The sequence below is a fragment of the Pristiophorus japonicus genome, chromosome 8, assembly GCF_044704955.1.
Source record: "Pristiophorus japonicus isolate sPriJap1 chromosome 8, sPriJap1.hap1, whole genome shotgun sequence".
Classification (NCBI taxonomy): Eukaryota; Metazoa; Chordata; class Chondrichthyes; family Pristiophoridae; genus Pristiophorus; species Pristiophorus japonicus.
In genome coordinates this window covers 213,327,586-213,345,348 of record NC_091984.1, presented here as the reverse complement: position 1 = coordinate 213,345,348, position 17,763 = coordinate 213,327,586, and the positions used below count along the sequence as shown (strand labels likewise).

At 45.3% G+C, this 17,763-nt stretch overlaps 1 protein-coding gene across 1 annotated transcript in view; it reads right to left on the bottom strand.

Moving 5' to 3' along the window:
* The window catches only part of scarf2 (scavenger receptor class F, member 2), a 92,881-nt gene extending 75,400 nt beyond the window's left edge, over positions 1 to 17,481 (bottom strand). Inside the window, exons 1-4 of the mRNA XM_070886366.1 lie at positions 16,881 to 17,481; positions 15,547 to 15,605; positions 15,343 to 15,444; positions 7,986 to 8,502 (exon numbers count right to left, since the gene is read on the bottom strand). Coding sequence (XP_070742467.1) covers positions 7,986 to 8,502; positions 15,343 to 15,444; positions 15,547 to 15,605; positions 16,881 to 17,014 — 812 coding nt within the window. The 5' untranslated portion in view covers positions 17,015 to 17,481. The remainder of the gene's footprint in view (positions 1 to 7,985; positions 8,503 to 15,342; positions 15,445 to 15,546; positions 15,606 to 16,880) is intronic.
* Between the last annotated feature and the right edge of the window lie 282 nt (positions 17,482 to 17,763).

Sequence of the window (17,763 nt, the reverse complement as noted above, 5' to 3'; positions counted from 1 at the left end):
GGGAGGAAGGTCTGGGTCCAGCGGCAAGGGGATCCAAGCCAACTGGAGACCAGGCTCCACCACATGTGCCAATACTTACACACAAACTCAAACATACTCCTACTGTCCTCCTTCCTTCCTCCTTCCCACAGGACCTCACGAACTCACAGCTTCGCTATTGGCCCGTGCTGTGTCTTCCCTTGGTCTTGACCACGCTGTCCACCTCTGGGCTCTGACCTCTCTGTGCCTCTTCCGTGCCTCCTCCGTCCTCCCCTCTTCACTTCCGATCTCAGGACCTCGCCTGTTCGGACCTCCGGACCTCACCGATGCCAGCATCACCAATCCCTACAGCAACACCTCCTACAGCACCATCCTCTCCCACAGCAACACCTCATCCTACAACACCACCACCTGCTGCAGCACTACACAACTGCAGCAGCTTTAACAGAAACATGCGTTTCAACAGCAGCACCAGCATCAGAAAGAATTACTAACACCAAATAGAAGCTTCAGCACCAAGCAGTATCACTTACACCAAAAACAGCACCAATAATAATTGCAACAGCACCAACAGAACCAAACAGAATCACCAGATTCAACAGCAGCACCAACACCAAACAGCAGCATCAGTACCTCGGGCCACACAAACACCAACACCAACTGCAGCACCTACATCAACTGTAGCAGGAGAGAACAAAACAATCAAATAAACTCCAGAAATACGGATGGCTTTGGAATCACTGCGGACATAAATACTTTATTTCCATCTTTCTTCGGGATGTCAGCATCACTGGCAAGGCCCGCATTTATTGCCCAACCCTACTTGCACTTGAGAAAGTAATGGTGAGCCTTCTTCTTGAACCGCTGTAGTCCACATGGTGAGGGTACTCTCGCAATGCTGTTAGTTAGGGAGTGCCAGGATTTTGACTCAGCGACAATGAAGGACTGCCAATATATGTCCAAGTCAGGTTGTTGTGAGATGATGGAGCCCAACCCTTGAAATGGAGCAGGCTACCCTGCTGGGACTACTGCTCGGGGTGAACATCTACCCCACTGTGTCTCATCGGGCCTGAGATAATCTCGTTCCACACCCACCCTGTAAACGCTGGTCTCGTTCCCAACTCCTCTATGAAGAAGTTATTTGACATAGCAATAACTGCTTTCAGCTGGGACTCTGTTCCACATAACCACTACACTGTGAGAGATAGAAAATCTTTAACCTCTAGCATTGCTCATGGCTTGTTAATTTCAAGCCTGCTTCCTCTATTTCTGGGCTCAGTTCAAATCATGACCTCACTTAAACCTCCATCATGTATTCCTCTCAGTACTTTAAAGACTTTCAGTTTGCTATTTTATAAGGTAAACAAGTTCAGCCTCTTGAGTCTTTCCTCATAACTTAGAGCCCCGAATTAATGACTGTAGTTCATGTTTATCTCTTGACCTCTATCCAGCACGTGATGCAGAAATTATAAAAGGAAAATGGTTATGTGTAACATACGCACACTTTGGAGCGCCAACTGTGAGTTAAACCAACGTGAATTAGGAGAGTGGCATTGGATTTCTCAATGCTGGATCGAGTTCTCACCCAGCGTCTTCATGTGGGGATCAGAATCAGTTACCATATAAACAAGAAATCATTGTCCTGCACTCGTATCAAGCTGCCCATCTGTGGCGGCAGTATGTACGCAGTGTGGCAGAGACAGGAGTGTGGGGAAGGGAAGCGGGGGGGGAGTCACAAATTCCCGATAGCCTTGCCTCATCTGATTAATATTCTGTACGCCTGCCCACAAACTGCTGCTCCCTGCGTGTTTTGATTTGGCCTTCCTGTTGTCTAGACTGCGTTCCAGATTGTTTTACATCTTTCTCTGCCTTATTCTGGGATCCTGTTTGAGAAGTTCCACATGTGTTTTTAAAATGTTCACAGCTGTGTCACTTGAGTGACCTCAGCCTGCTCCCACCTTCACCCCAGGAACCCTGTCAGCCTTTTCTAGGAACTGTGCAGGATCATTTCAGTTTTAGACTTTTATTTTGCCCACAACCGAAACAGTCCACAGGTGCAGTCATACTTCGAGTACTAATGCTTTACCTAAACAAGGCTAGTTTGATTCTATTGGTTTATTTTGCAATTTTCTCCCGTTCTCTCCTGAAGGGACCAACTCCTCTGGGGCACATGTTCCCTAGTGCCAGCTGCCCTCTCTTATCTTCTTGCATGAGCTTAGACGGTGCTATTCAACTGTGGAGGGCATGACCATTAAGCCTAATCTTTAACCTTGATGTCCACACCAATGCATTGTCTAACAGGGGACACTGGATTGGAAGCAGGAATTCTGCCTTATCCTAGTCCAGGGACATTGAGGCCAATTACATGTGCTGCAATTATCACAACGGCCATGATCAGCTACCTAGCACAGGCTGGCGATGGAACTTTGCTCCTTCCTAGTTTATGTAGCATAGTACCATGCTGGGCCAAAAGAACATAAGAAATAGGAGCAGGAGTAGGCCATTTGGCCCCTCGAGCCTGTTCCACCATTCAACAAGATCTTGGCCTCAACTCCACTTCCCTGCCCGCTCTCCATAACCCTTGACTCCCTTATCGTTCAAAAATCTGTCTACCTCCACCTTAAATATATTCAATGACCCAGTCTCAAAAGCTCTCTGGGGCAGAGAATTCCAGAGATTCATGACCCTCTGAAAGAAGAAATTCCTTCTCATCTCCATTTTAAATGTGCGACCCCTTATTGCCCCCACGAGTGGAAACATCCTCTCTGCATCTACCCTGTCAAGCCCCCTCAGAATCATGCATTTCAATACGATCACCTCTCATTCTTCTAAACTCCAATGAGTATAGTTCCAACCTGCTCAACCTTTCTTCATAAGACAACCCTTAGAGGTACTTGTTTTTATTTTCTCATGTTTTTAAGTTATCTGATGATCCCTGTGCCATGTCCTATTCTCTATTCGAACAACTGGGATACCGGACCACATCAGTGGATGTTAGCTCCTCATTAAATGTCTCTTCCCTTCAGGGTTAGGATTAGGGTTAGGATTAGCAACAATAGCCCAGCAGTCAGAGATTAGCAACTCACCCCTGCTATAACGTGGCATAGCACATGGGTCAGTACTCAGAAGAGGCCTCTGACAATGAGCACACCTCAGCAAGATTCACAGTGAATGTTTCACTGCTGGAATGGGGTCACATCAAGATACCATTTCTCGGGTCTTTGATCTGGTCTGAATCATCCTATTATTGTGAATATCTATAATATATTAAACTTCTTATGTGCGCACTTCCTATCTGCAAAATCTTACTTGCATTTGTCACTTCTTTGTCCACCTTTTCCATTATGAATACCTGTGTCCGGAGCTAGCCATGTAAATTTGTCACATTTAAATTACACTCTCTTGCCAGCAGTTATGCATCTCCCAGCTCCTCGGCCTGTACTGCAGGAGAATAACTTTACTCCAACCAACTCTACCGTTCTCTTCCCACTGAATTAAGTCTGTGCGCACTGGTCCGATTATCCCTCACCCTCTAGGTCCCCCCTTGGCCTGAAAACGATATTGAGCCTTGACTTCACCTGTACAAGAGACCGCCTGGCAGGATATAATTTCTATTCATAGACAGAAGATGAATGACTGTCGCTTCCAGCTTTAGGTGCATTTTATTGAGAAACAGCCCACTCCCGCAGTAAAGAGCCTCAGCTCCCACGGAGATGACATTGTAAACATACTCGAAAGGAATGTGTTTATAGTTTCACTAGAAATACCAAAAGAAATCTTAACAAACGTATTTACGATATGGCTCCACATACTGCTCAGGGGGATTCTTATTCCATTGAGTTAATGAGACATTTGGGCTTCACCACTCCAGCAGCACCAACATAAAATGGAACTAACAGAAGGGTACTGAAGCCCACTGAACCAGGTTATCATTTTGTGAACCGGTGCAGGGAGTTGAACCCTAGTTTTGTATTTGTCATTTCAGATACAAGGTGCTGGAATCCGACAGGCAGCAACGGCCCAAGAAATTATGTTCCTTTCATTGAACCTGCTTGTTATAATTTTGGTGGTGGTGGGGGGGGAGGGGGGAGTGGGGGGGAAGAGATGGTGCCTGTATGCTCTGCCCAGTTAAGCAGTGAGGCACCAAGGATGTATATTTTCTAGGTACTTATGCATCTGTATACAAGGTCTGACTACAAGGAGGAAAATCAGGTGGGCAATTCTCTGAATTCAATTTTGCTCCACACGCTCTTCCCAGGCAATCCGTTAGGTGTCAGCTGACGCTCAGTTGGTCGCACTCTCACTTCTGAGTCAGAAGGTTGTGGGCTCATAATTCCACTCCAGAAGCTTGAGCAGATAATCCAGGCTGACACCCCAGTGCAGTACTGGGAGAATGCTGCACTGTGGGAGGAAGGCCCACCAGAAACCTGGCGCACTTACCGTTTTTTAAGTGTTTTCACCGCCAGGTAGGATGAGGTCGACTCTTGATCGATATTCAGCTCTTTGTCATCTTTTTTTAATCGCCCAGGAAATCGGTCATAATAGGGGCAGAAGTGTGGTGGTAAGTGCTAGTGAGACAGAAGTGGAGGTGGGACGGATTCTCCGCCACTGTCAGTTAGCAGCGGAGCGGTAATTACGTCATTGTGTGTCTGCGGCGCCACGCTTTCCCCTTAACTTAAAGGGGAGAGAAGCAGCGAATAATTAGGATCGACCACTGGGAGGGTTTCAGCCGGGCCTGCGGCCTGGCACCCAAGAGGGGTTGCCAGGCTGTCTGTTGGTGGCCTTTGGTGGCCCGGCCGAACCAGGGGTCATAATAGCTCAGCCGACATGGAAGCCGGCCGGCAAAAAAAAAAAAATGGCAGCCGTGGCAGTGGGCACTTGCCTTTAATGGCCGCCGCACAGCCATGGCTCACAGACAGAATGCAAGGTGCACCGAAAGAAAAAGCTGTTGGGGGCACCACTCGGCGGGCATTACCTTTTTGGGCCTGAATTCTGCTGAGGTGGGGTGTCCCGGCAGTGCGAGTATTGATGACGCACTTAAAGTCGCTCGGAGTGGGGACTGCAAGAAAACCCCCATGTTGAATTTTGCTGACAGCGGCCATTCAACCACAAATGGGCGGCCATTTGATTCCGTCATCTTATTGGGAGGCTGAATTTCGGCTCCAGTGTCTTTTGGATGAGAAATTACCTGAGGCCCGTCTGCTCTCTGAGGTGGATGTAAAGATACCATGCCACTATTTTGAAGCAGAGCAGGGGAGTTCTCCCCAGTGTTCTGGTCAATATTTATCAATCAACATCACTAAAACAGATTATCTGGTCATTAACTCATTGCTGTTAGTGGGACCTTGCTGCTGTGTTGTCTGCACTTCAAAGGTTCATTGGTTGTAAAGTACTTTGCGATGTCCTGAAGTCATTAAGGGCACTATATAAATGCAAGTCTTTCTTTCCTCCTTTACACCATAGCACAATGAAAGGAAGATCTGCTCTGACAAGGTTAGCATTGGTGTAGAGCTACATCAGTTTTGTCACATTGCTAACCTTGCAGAGGGTAAATCAGGTGCCAAGGGCCTTCCAGGAGCCTCACTGCATTTTGCTCCTGTGTCATGTCAGACCCTTACTCTGGACCCAAGCTCCTAGGTAAAACCGCTTTGCACTGATGCTACAATTTATGTGAATGTACCCTTCATCCAGACCGCCCCTGTTCAACTTCTGACATGGGAATTATACTTTATCCAGAACAATGCTTCAAATTAAATCATAACAGTATATCAAAGAGACACAGGTTCCAACTGACGGAAGACTAAGTTATGATTGATACAGGGAGAACATATTTATACAAAGAGAATAGACCTTTTGGGTACAATAAAGGAGGTAAAAGCACTGAAATCATTTAACAAACAGCTGTGTGCTGTGATGGGAGGGACCTATTCTGGATGAATGATGTAGGATGAGCTAAATGCCATTCCTCATCTGTATCTGACTTGTGATTTTCTGAATGCCATTACATAATCACTCATTTTTAGCACCATCATCAACTTCTCCTTTCAAGATGATCCGAGACATATTGTGGTCAATTTTTGGCGAATTCGCTTCTATCAGGCTGGTGGAGGGGTGGATGGAACTTGTTACCCGCTTGATGGAAGCGCTCAGAGGCCAGAACCACTTATGCAGTCGGGCCCCGTTTTGAATTTGCGCACACTCTGAGCAGCTCGCCAATTGGACGGGGCGGGAAATCAGCCAGCTCCCCAGGTTAAAGGGGAGATGGAGGCGATCCCAGCACAGGGCTGTGGATGATCGGGGGTGGGAGGAGTTCCATTTTGTGGGACTCGGAGGGGCATTAATGTTCCACCTTGCTCCACAAAAATAATTTTAAAACCTTTTTTTTTAAGAGTTTTTTAGATCCGATTACAGCAATCTCCTGAAGGACATCGGTTCGGCCATTTTGCATCCAGCACCACTGGGTGGAGTGTACCCAGACCACACCATCCATTGGTACTTCAAAATCTCCTCAGCTCCTATTGATGACGTAGGATCCCCATTTGTGTGGGATAATGAAACCTGTCTGTGGGTAGTAGGTTATGCACCCCTCATTTTCACCGTACGACCGTCCATTTCCTCCCAAAAACAAAGAGGAAAATCACCCCTATTATCTTTGCTTTAAGCTCCCTAAGATCTGATCCACAGATAAAATCTCCTGCAACCTACATGACAAAACAATTAATCTGCTCGCAATTGATGGTTTTAGCCAAAACACTTCAGTCAAGGGTTTTTGAGTGAGTCCCCAAACCTGAAACAAAAGTTTGGGCGATACTATCCATTCACGGCGCGAGTTCACTCTGCCGCTGTACGCTGCAGTCAGCCTGCGTTGTACCACAATCACCTTACATTACTTTTTAAAACGGGGTGCATTGTTAAATTCTTTTTTTCCACATGACGTTGCTCATGGGCTATCATTTCAATGTGCAAACTGGCTGCTTTCACTGAATATCAAATCCTGACTGAGTCAATTAGTGGCAGTTGTGGAAAAAAAACATTCTCACTAGTGTTCGGTTTTGGCCGGTGTGAGGGGATGCAGGTCAGTCTAACCGGTGTCTGTATCAGTGAGTCTGTCTGTCTCTATGTGTCAATAGGGGTCATTTTAACTTTGGGCGATGGTGCATCAAGTTGACAAACCAGTATACACATTGCCTGAATTTCCCTTTCCTTGGCTCCAATGGAAAGGAAAGTTGGGCGTGGTGAATAGTGATCGGTTAATTCGGTAATGCCCATTTTACACCTTAACCCGAAGTTAATGTTACCCTCAATGTGTCTGGAGCCGTGTGTCTGTGACTACAAGCTTGTGTGAGCTGATCTGTTGATGTGACATCTACACTCATTGGATGATGGATGAGCTGTGCTGCTCTCCATGCTTCTCAGGAGTTCCTGGCATCTGCTGCCCATCTAGCAAGATTTAAACCCGCTCTTGTAACCATCTAATGACCAACTAGTGACTATCTTCCCAGGGGAAGTAGGCCTCTCTGATTTGAGTTGGCCCCTGGTGATGGGAGATTAGAACTGACTTGATCAAACTTGTTAATCCACTACCTAAGCCACTACTGTTGGGTGATGTTGATGACTGACTAATTTAGCCAGGCTCATTGATGGGACTGAGAGCAGTAGTCCTTAAGTGGGGATGGGATTCTTCCCACTCGGCTCCAGATTACCCTGTAAGACAATGCCCGAGCTGGACAAGTAGTGCAAAGCTTACCTGTGAGCTCAGTTTTATCTGGTTAACTCCAGCATTACCCAAGTGCACACTTGGGGGTCCTTAAGCTTAACCTTCTCTCTGCGGAGGTAACTGGGGTGTGGCCCAGTGGGGAGAGCGTGTGCACCCCATCGTAGGCAAACCAAAACTACTTATGTCGCTCTCTCGTGTTGTGACTCTCAACCACAATGATTGGCCTCCACATGTGTCAGGCACCCAGCTGACCACAGCAATGGAATCCAGATAGTTCTGTAAAGCATACCTCCTTCTACATCCAAGGCCGAAAAATCCAGCTGGACAGGGCTCCCTGCAGTACTTCCCTCTGTATCCAGGATAGCAGGCACATGATCCGTCGACAGGGTTACATTTCCCATGCCCACACTGGCAGCGCTCACATCTCTGCCCCCAGTACTTCTCCTTACACTGGCACCGCCCCATCAGTTGGTCACAGGGTGAGCTGTTACAGGAGCACTGGTTGTGGCAGCTGCGGCCCCACCAGCCCGGCTGGCAGAGGCACTTGCCCGTTTTCGGGTCGCACTGAGAGTTGGAGCTGCAATAGCAGATGTTGGAGCAGGTGGTGCCCCACCGGTGCGGCTCGCACTTGCACTTTCCAGTGTCCTGGTCACACTTCCCGTAGTGGCACAGGCAAAGTTTATTGCAGGTTGGCCCCCAGCGGTTGGGGTTACAGGTACATTTACCGGTGGCATCTGCGCAGCGCCCGTTCGGGTGACACAGGCACATCTCCTTGCAGTCCGGGCCCCAGAACCGTTCAGGACACTCTGAAAAGATAAAAGATCACAGCTTAGACAATTCTTAAGAAGTGACATCCCAGCTGTGCTCTCTGTCGCACGGAAGTTTTTCTGAATGATCTTTTACAAGCGGCTGCAGTTTGATTCTCACTGTACAAACGTAAGAAAAAATCGAGGGCATGAAAGGGCCATTCAGTCCATTGAATCTCAAATCCTAACATGCTAATTCTCCCATTATAACATCCTGTATTCTGAACATCTCAGATGTTTTTGACTCCGTTATCTTAGATGTTAGATTATTCCAAATATTATCATCCTTCAGTAAATAAATATTTTCTATGATGTGATTTAAACTTATTTTTAAGAACATAAAAACATAAGAAATAGGAGCAGGAGTAGGCCATTTGGCCCCTCAAACCTGCTCCATCATTCAATAAGATCATGGCTGATCTGATCCTGGCCTCAACTTCACTTCCCTGTCCCGCTCCCCATAACCCTTGACTCCCTTATCATTCAAAAATCTGTCTATCCATCTTAAATATATTCAAAGACCCTGCCTCCACAGCTCTTTGAGGTAGAGAATTCCAAAGATTCACGACTCTCTGAGAGAAGAAATTCCTCCTCATTTCCGATTTAAATAGGAGACTCATTATTCTGAAACTATGCCCTCTAGTTCTAGATTCCCCCATGAGAGAAAACATCATCTCTGCATCTACCCTGTTAAGCCCCCCCAGAATCTTATATGTTTCAATAAGATCAGCTCTCATTCTTCTAAACTTCAATGAATATAGGCCCAACCTGCTCAACCTTTCTTCATATGACAACCCCTTCATCTCAGGAATTAACCTTAAGAACCTTCTCTGAACTGCCTCCAATGCAAGTATATCCTTCCTTAAATATGGAGACCAAAACTGTATGCCAGGTGTGGTCTTACCAATGCCATGTGCAGTTGGAGCAGGACTTCCCTACTTTTATACTCCATCCGCCCTGCAATAAAGGCCAACATTCCATTTGCCTTCCTGATTACTTGCTGTACCTGCATGCTAACTTTTTGCATTTCATGTACATGAACCTCCAGATCCCTCTGTACAACAGCATTTTGTAATCGCTCCCCATTTAAATAATTAGTTGCTTTTTTATTTTTCCTAACAAAATGGATAGCCTCACATTTTCCCACATCACAGTCCATTTGCCAAATGTTTGCCCACTCATTGAGCCTATCTATATCTCTTTGTAGATTCTTTGCGCCCTCCTCACAACTTGCTTTCCCACCTATTTTTGTATCATCAGCAAAGTTTGCTACGTTACACTCGGTCCCTTCATCCAAGTCATTAATATAAATTGTAAATAGTTGAGGCCCCAGCACTGATCCCTGTGGCACCCCATTGTTACAGTTTGCCAACCTGAAAATGACCCATTTATCCCAACTCTCTGTTTTCTGTTAGTTAGCCAATCCTCTATCCATTACCCCCAACCCCATGAGCTCTTATCTTGTGCAGTAATCTTTTGTGTGGCACCTTATCGAATGCCTTCTGGAAATCCAAATATACGACATCAACTGGTTCTCCTTTATCCACTCTGCTCGGTGCATCCTCAAAGAACTCCAGCAAATTTGTCAAACATGATTTCCCTTTCATAAAACCATGCTGACTCTGCTTGACTACATTATGATTTTCTAAATGTCCTGCTACTACTTCCTTCATGATGGACTTCAGCATTTTCCCAATGACAGATGTTAGGCTAACTGTTCTATAGTTTCCTGCTTTCTGTCTCCCTCCTTTCTTAAATAGGGGTGTTACATTTGCGGTTTTCCAGTCCGCTGGGACCTCTCCAGAATTCAAGGAATTTTGCTAGATTATAACCAATGCATCCACTATCTCTGCAGCCACTTCTTTTGAGACCCTAGGATGCATGCCATCAGGTCCAGGGGACTTGTCCACCTTTAGTCCCATTAGTTTGCCTAGTACTTTATCTCTAGTGATAGTGATTGTTTTAAGTCCCCCCCACCCCCCACCTCTGCAATAGCTCCTTGATTATCAATTATTGAGATGTTTTTAGAGTCCTCTACTGTGAAGACCAATACAAAATATTTGTTCAAAATCTCTGCCATTTCTCTGTTTCCCATTATTAAATCTCCAGTCTTATCCTCTAAGGGACCAATGTTTACTTTAGCTACTCACTTCATTTTTATATACCTGTAGAAGCTCTTACTGTCTGTCTTTATATTTCTCGCTAGTTTACTCTCATATGCTATCTTTATCATTTTTTTTCGTCATCCTTTGCTGGTTTCTAAAAAATTCCCAATCCTCCGGTCTTCCACTGTCCTTCGCAATATTAGGCTATCTTTATTCGCAAAGGGATATAGATAGGCTAAGTGAGTGGGCAAAACTTTGGCAGATGGAGTATAGTGTGGGAAAATGTGTGGTTATCCACTTTGGTAGGAGAAATAATAAAGCAAATTATTATTTAAATGGGGAGAGAATACAAAATGTCGTGTATAGCAGGATCTGGGGATCCTTGTACATGAAACAAAAATTTAGCATGCTGTTACTGCAATTAATTAGGAAGGCAAATGGAATGCTGGCCTTTATTGCAAGGGGGGTGGAGTATAAAAGTAGGGAAGTCCTGCTGCAACTGTATATAGCATTCGTAAGACCACTACGTACAGTTTTGGTCTCCTTATTTAAGGAAGGATATACTTGCACTGGAGGCAGTTCAGAGAAGGTACACGAGGTTGATTGCTGAGATGAAAGGTTGAGCTGGTTAGCCTTATACTCATTGGAGTTTAGAAGACTTAGAGGTGATCTTATTGAAACATAAAAGATTTTGAGGGGGCTTGACAGGGTAGATGCAGAGAGCATGTTTCCCTTCGTGGGGGAATCTCAAACTAGGGAGCATAGTTTCAGGATAAGGGGTCGCTCATTTAAAATGGAAATGAGGAGGAATTTCTCCAGGAGGGACGTAAATGTTTGGAATTTTCTACCTTAGAGAGCTGTGGCAGCTGGGTCATTGAATGTATTTAAAGTGGGGATAGTCAGATTTTTGAAAGATAAGGGAGTCAAGGGTGATGAGGAGCGGGCAGGGAAGTGGAGTTGAGGCCTGGATCTGATCAGCCATGATCTTATTGAATGGCGGAGCAGGCTCGAGGGGCCAAATGGCCTACTCCTGCTCCTAATTCTTATATTGTATGCCTTTGTTTTCACTTTGATACCATCCTTTACTTCCTTAGTTAGCCAGGAATGGTTCATCCTTCTCTTAGCATCTTTATTTCTCACTGGAATAAAACTTTGCTGAGAGTTATGAAAGATCTCCTTAAATGTTTGCCACTGTGTTTCACTCATTTAAATATATGTTTTCTATTCCTACTGGCCTGCCTCAACTTCAATTAACAATCTGAGTTCACCCCTTCTATGCCAATCAATCCATCATCTACCTTGATAAGATCTCTAGATTGTACAGAACCAGCTCTCTGTCGTTACTCAAAGCACATCCCCTTTATACTTGGGATCAATCTTGTTGCTCCTCTTTGCATATTTTTACTTTATGCATATACGTTTTGAAATTTGCCAACCATAGGAACATTAAGAACAGAAGTAAGCCACTCAACCCCTCGAGACTTCTCTGCCATTCAATCAGATCATGGCTAATTTGCACCTTAACTCCATTTACCCGCCTTATCCTTATCCCTTGATTCAATTACCTAGCAAAAATGTATTGATCTCAGTCTTGAAAGCTCCAATTGTCCTAGCTTTCACAGCCTTTTGGGGGAGAGAGTTTCCAGATTTCTCCTAAACTTTGTGTGAAAAAGTGCTTTGTGATTTCGCTCCTGAATGGCCTAGCTCTAAACTTAAGCTTATGTCCCCTTGTGCTTGATTATGCTGAGGCTTTATAATGCACTAGCCAGACCGGACTTGGAATACTGTATACAATTTTGATATTTCTCTCTCAATTTCTAAGCCCAGATTATCTATGTATATAATAAATAACTGCAGCCCCAACACAGACTGTGATGCACCACTCATCGCAACTTTCCAGTCTGAGAAACTTCCGTTTGCTCCCACCCTACTATCCTGGTAATGCATCCCAACATTCTAATTGCTTTTATAATTGCATCTCCGCATTGTCTCCACAGTGAAAGTGCTGAACCTACTGTAACTCCCAGGTCACTTTAGACTTCACCTACGCTAACTCTATTCCCTTTGTTGGTCAACTATTTTTTTTTCCAGAGTGCAATACTTTATATTTTATTGGTATTAAATTTCAATTATGGTTTATCTACCCAATTCCATAATAGATCTAAGTCCTCCTGAGAAACATTGGCTGCATCCTCTATTCCTACTGCATTTCCTATTTTACTGCTCTCTGCTGCGTGAAAATGGCAGTAAAGTGCTTGTATCAGTCTGCATTTATACAGCAGGGCAAAGATCACACATTGTGGAACTGTACAAAATTACTGTTTATTCAACGGGGTAAGGATCACTTACTATGTGACTACAAAATTACAGTATATTCAGCAGGGTAAGGAGCACTCACTGTAACGGTACAAAAGTACTGTTTATTCAGCAGGGTAAGGATTACTCACTATGTAACTGTACAAAATTACAGGTGTGTTAGTGTACAGATTTCTCCGCAATCAATACTGGTGTTCGTCCCACAAGATATTAATGGAGATCTGAGCACACTGACTCTAGTATAATAGCTGGACATGATGTAATATGAATAGAGTGTAGTCAAACTCATTTTTAGGGTCAATCTAACCTTGTGGACCACCAAACTGGCATTGGTAGCAAGGTTAATGCACACACAGCTGGGAGAAGCTGGACGCTCATGCTCAGTGCGCTGGTTTAGGATGATACAGGCTCAAAACACACACTACAAATGAAATAGTATATGAAAACTGCAGGGTTAATAAAAATGAAAGGCATATTTTCTAAGAAAACATGATAGATTCTGAAGTTACACTGCTGTTAATTCTGCCAAATGAGCAGGGTGTTACTTTGAGCTGCAATTGTAGGTACAGGGCAACACAACCTGCCCCCCAACGACCCCAGAAACTATGACAGGCAAAGAACCCTACACCCCAGCAGTATTCTGCAGCAGCAGCAGCAGGTTCTGCCAGGTGGGTCCCTTTCCCAGATGCATTGGCCTGTTGGTCGGGGGTTTCTCCTCGTGTTGCCAAATGGCCTCCTTCTGTGCTGTTCCCATTGCAGCGCATCAGGTGCATATCCAGGTGCTTTTTGGATGTGGTGAGGGTTTCTGCCTCTGTCACCCTTTCAGAAAAAAAATTCCTCTGCTATCCCCTCTAAACCTCCTAGGTCCTATAAAAGATCATACAACTATAACTTCCAGCGTGAGCCGTTTTAAGTTTGCGACGATTCCGAGGTGGGCATCTGGGTGACATCATCAAAACCTCAGGAGCGTGAGCAGGAACATCGGCGGGGCCCAGGTATAGTGAAGGGGCGGGAAGGTCGGGGCAGATGAGCGCCAAGACATCGTGGCGGAGGTGCGGCGAGTGATTGAGGCGGAGGAACGATGGGAGATGGTGGCCGAGATTCGGCGAATGTTTGGTGCGGAGGAGCGGTGAGGGATTGTGGCAGAGGTGTAAATGTTTGTGGCGGAGGAGCGGCGAGAGATCGTGGCGGAGGTGCAGCGAATGAGTGTACGGGGCCCAGAAGAGCTGAGGGCCCAGGGGCAGCACGGGCCAGCCCACACTGCGGTATGTGTGTGCGTTAGATCCGTGCAACAGAGCAGGTCTCCAGTCGTCCTGGTTAACCTTTGCCACTGGCTAAAGGCCGAGTTCTGTCAAGCCCGTGTGGTGACTGATGTGCAACGGTCACCTTATATTAAAAGAAATCCACGCACAGGCATCTTCCACCCTTCAATTGGAGTTCAGGACTGGAACATCGGGTTCTTCATTGAAACATCTGTGAACTCATGTGGAAGCAAGTCATCCTCGTTCGAGGGACCGCCTATGATGACTTTGAGCTCTTGTACTGGATGGTTGTATTAAATCTATTACCATTACATGGGATAGTGAAGAACATTGGAGCTGAACCACACTTGTTTGGGAAATAGAAGGTGCAGGTTTGCATTCCTTTAGCGCATGGTGAGCTCTTGACTTCAGCCATACTGTCACTTGGAGTGGAGGCTTACTGCCTCTCTACAATCAGGGCCCAATTCCAAGTACCTCCCTGGGTTGGTCAGATAACAACATCAAAGATGGCGAGAAATTGATCATCTATTCACCTCTCCCACTGAATATGATGCATTGTGCACAGAAATACAGAAAGGGGATCTTAAAAATTCCTGTATAACAGGAAATGAATTTTAATGTTCCGAATTATCATGAATATTTCACAGTGCAACCCACAAATCCCATATTGCAAATTCTCATGTTGATGTTGTTAAAACAGCCATTTATATAATAAAATGAATGGTGCAAAGGGACAGCTAGATAATAAGTTCACACCCAGATCACATCAATCAAAAGGAGCAGTAAATTAACATTGTTGATCTCTGAGCTATACAGGATTTTTTATTTATTCAGCAGGGCAAGGATCACTCATTTTGTAATTGTACACAATTACAGTTTATTCAGCAGTGTAAGGGTAACTCACTGTGTAACTGTATGGAGTGTTTATTTAACAGGGTAAGGATCACTCACAGTATAACTGTACAAAATTAGAGTTTATTCAGCAGAGTAAGGATAACTCACTATGTAACTGTATGGAGTGTTTATTTAACAGGGTAAGGGTCACTCACTGTGCAACTGTACAAAATTGCTTTTTATTCAGAAGGGTAAGGATCACTCATTGTGTAACTGTAGGGAGTTACCATTTGGTTCACAGTAATGGCTAAGACTTTACTCACTGGTCTCGCAGTTGGCTCCGAAGTATCCGTGCCTACAGCGGCATTCGTTAGGTCTGACACAGATTTCATTTGCTTTGCAGGTGAAGTTTCCCTGACAGAGAGCTAGAGAGAGAGAGAAGCATAGGAGGGGGTCAGGCTGGCATAGGTCACATTGAATTATTAACAATCAGAGTAAAGCTGATGAATATTTGAAAGGTTACTGACCTATTGGACATTCATTGCCTTGCTGTTTCCACCCAGGACAACACACAACTCCAGGAGAGCTTTGAGGGGAGAGAAAAAGAGAGAAAAAAATCTTATCACTATATATAAATGTATTAATTTATATAAAGACTTACATTTATATAGCACCTTTCACAACCACCGGACGTCCCAAAGCGCTTTACAGCTAATAAAGTACTTTGGAGTGTAGTCACTATTGTAATGTGGGAAATGCAGCAGCCAATTTGTGCACAGCAAGCTCCCACAAACAGCAATGTGATAATGACCAGATAATCTGTTTTAGTGATTTTGATTGAGGGATAAATATTGGCCAGGACACTGGGGATAACTGCCCTGCTCTTCTTCGAAATAGTGCCATGGGGTCTTTTATATCTATCCGAAAGAGCAAACGGGGCCTCAGTTTAATGTCTCATATCTCTGACAGTACAGCACTCACTCAGCACTGCACTGGAGTGTCAGCCCAGATGTATGTGCTCTAGTCCCTGGCGTGGGGTTTAAACCCACAACCCTCTCACCAAGAGGCAAGTGTGCTACCCACTGAGCCACAGCTGACACAGATATATATGTGTGTGTGTGTGTATGAACTGATTTTTTAATTCTTCTGTATATATACAAGAACTGATTTTTAAAATTCTTCTGATATTGCCCTGATCCAACAAAGCTAACAATTCTTTCATTGCGAATAAAACATTAAAACTCCTCTCCCATCCGTTGCTTTACCAGCTCTCCACTAGTTTACAGACCACACCCCAGTCCCCGTAGTTTCCAGCCATTGCAATAATAATTGGATTGCGTCTGAGATATGTTGAGATTCAGACTCATTGTATCTCAGGGCGGGGGCCTTCAGTGCAGGACAGAGCGGGCTCCTGGTCCCATTCCCTGCTCTGACCCTGGTATCATTTTACAGCTGGAGTTTGACGCCTTGCCTGGCGAAGGAGAAAATTAAAACAAATATTCGGAAGAGACAGAAAGTATTTGACCTGATCTCCAGTTGTAGGTTAGAGGGGATCTAAAGTTAAGGGTTTGGTGTGAGTCTTGATTTGGGGAGGGGGGCAGACAAACGTTAATAATAGCCAACCGTTAAATCACAGCAAAATATTTAACCAAATTGCTCAGAAAATAGTTTGAGGTTGTGGCTGACAGGTTGGAGCTGGCAAGGTGATATTCCCAGTTCAAGATGCTCCTGAATATTGCTCCTGAGCATCGCCAGTGGTGCTTTGGGGTACTCGGGGGTGGGGGGGGGGTCTCAGGATTCCCCCCCCCCCCCAATTCCCCACCCCCTCAACCCCTTGCTCTCCCAATTCCCAGCTTCTTACCCCTGTGTCCTACACACATTCCTGCCGCTAGAACTGAGCTCCTGGCTCCGGCTCAGAGCCGCCAGAGCGACCAGAGCAGCCCACAGGCAGCAGCCCGTGCTCGGATCCATTGTACACACAGCCCGGCTCAGCATCCCTCCGACCAAGTCAAGCTTTCACCCAGCGTCATCAATCCAGCGAGCGCGTCCCGGGGGCAGCCCCGTGTCATCCCGGGGTAAAGGCGCACAGTGTCCCGATCCAGGAGGTTCAGGCTGGGAGCATCCTTTAATAAACTTTAATCCCAGAGAAACAGGTCCCCAAAAAAATCCACCAAGTGAATGAATAACAGAGAACTGCGCCTTTCAGAACGTCATCCCTTCCTCTCCGATTACTGCTCCATTCTTGAAATTTATTTTTTTGTTGTTAAAAGAAAAACTTCATTCCAGTTATGTCTGTGATCTCTTTTTGTGTTCTTTAAATTACTCCACTGCCGTCAGATCCCCAGGGCTCCCAGTAACCCTGCTCCGAGGTCGCTCCTTCATTCTCTCGCAACTAAATGAATTTCACACACTCCCGGAGTTGGATGAAGTTGTCCACTTTGTCCTCGACTGTGTCCTGGACGGGGAGCTTGGCACCGTAACAGCAGTCGGGAGGGCAGCTGTTCTGCCACTGGGACTTCCAGCAGGCGGAGCTCAAGGAAGGCACATTCCTGATTCGTTACCGTATTTCTTGCTCAGGGTTTGAGAACTTAAAGAGAGGCTGTGTGTGTGTGTGTGTGTGATTCGCGGTGTGTGTAAAAAAAACACGCACACAATCAGTTCAAGTATTTTTTTATATACATAGAAATTTTACAAACTCTCGCTGACGTGACCTCCCCGACTGCTGATGCCAGGCCAGTTCCCAA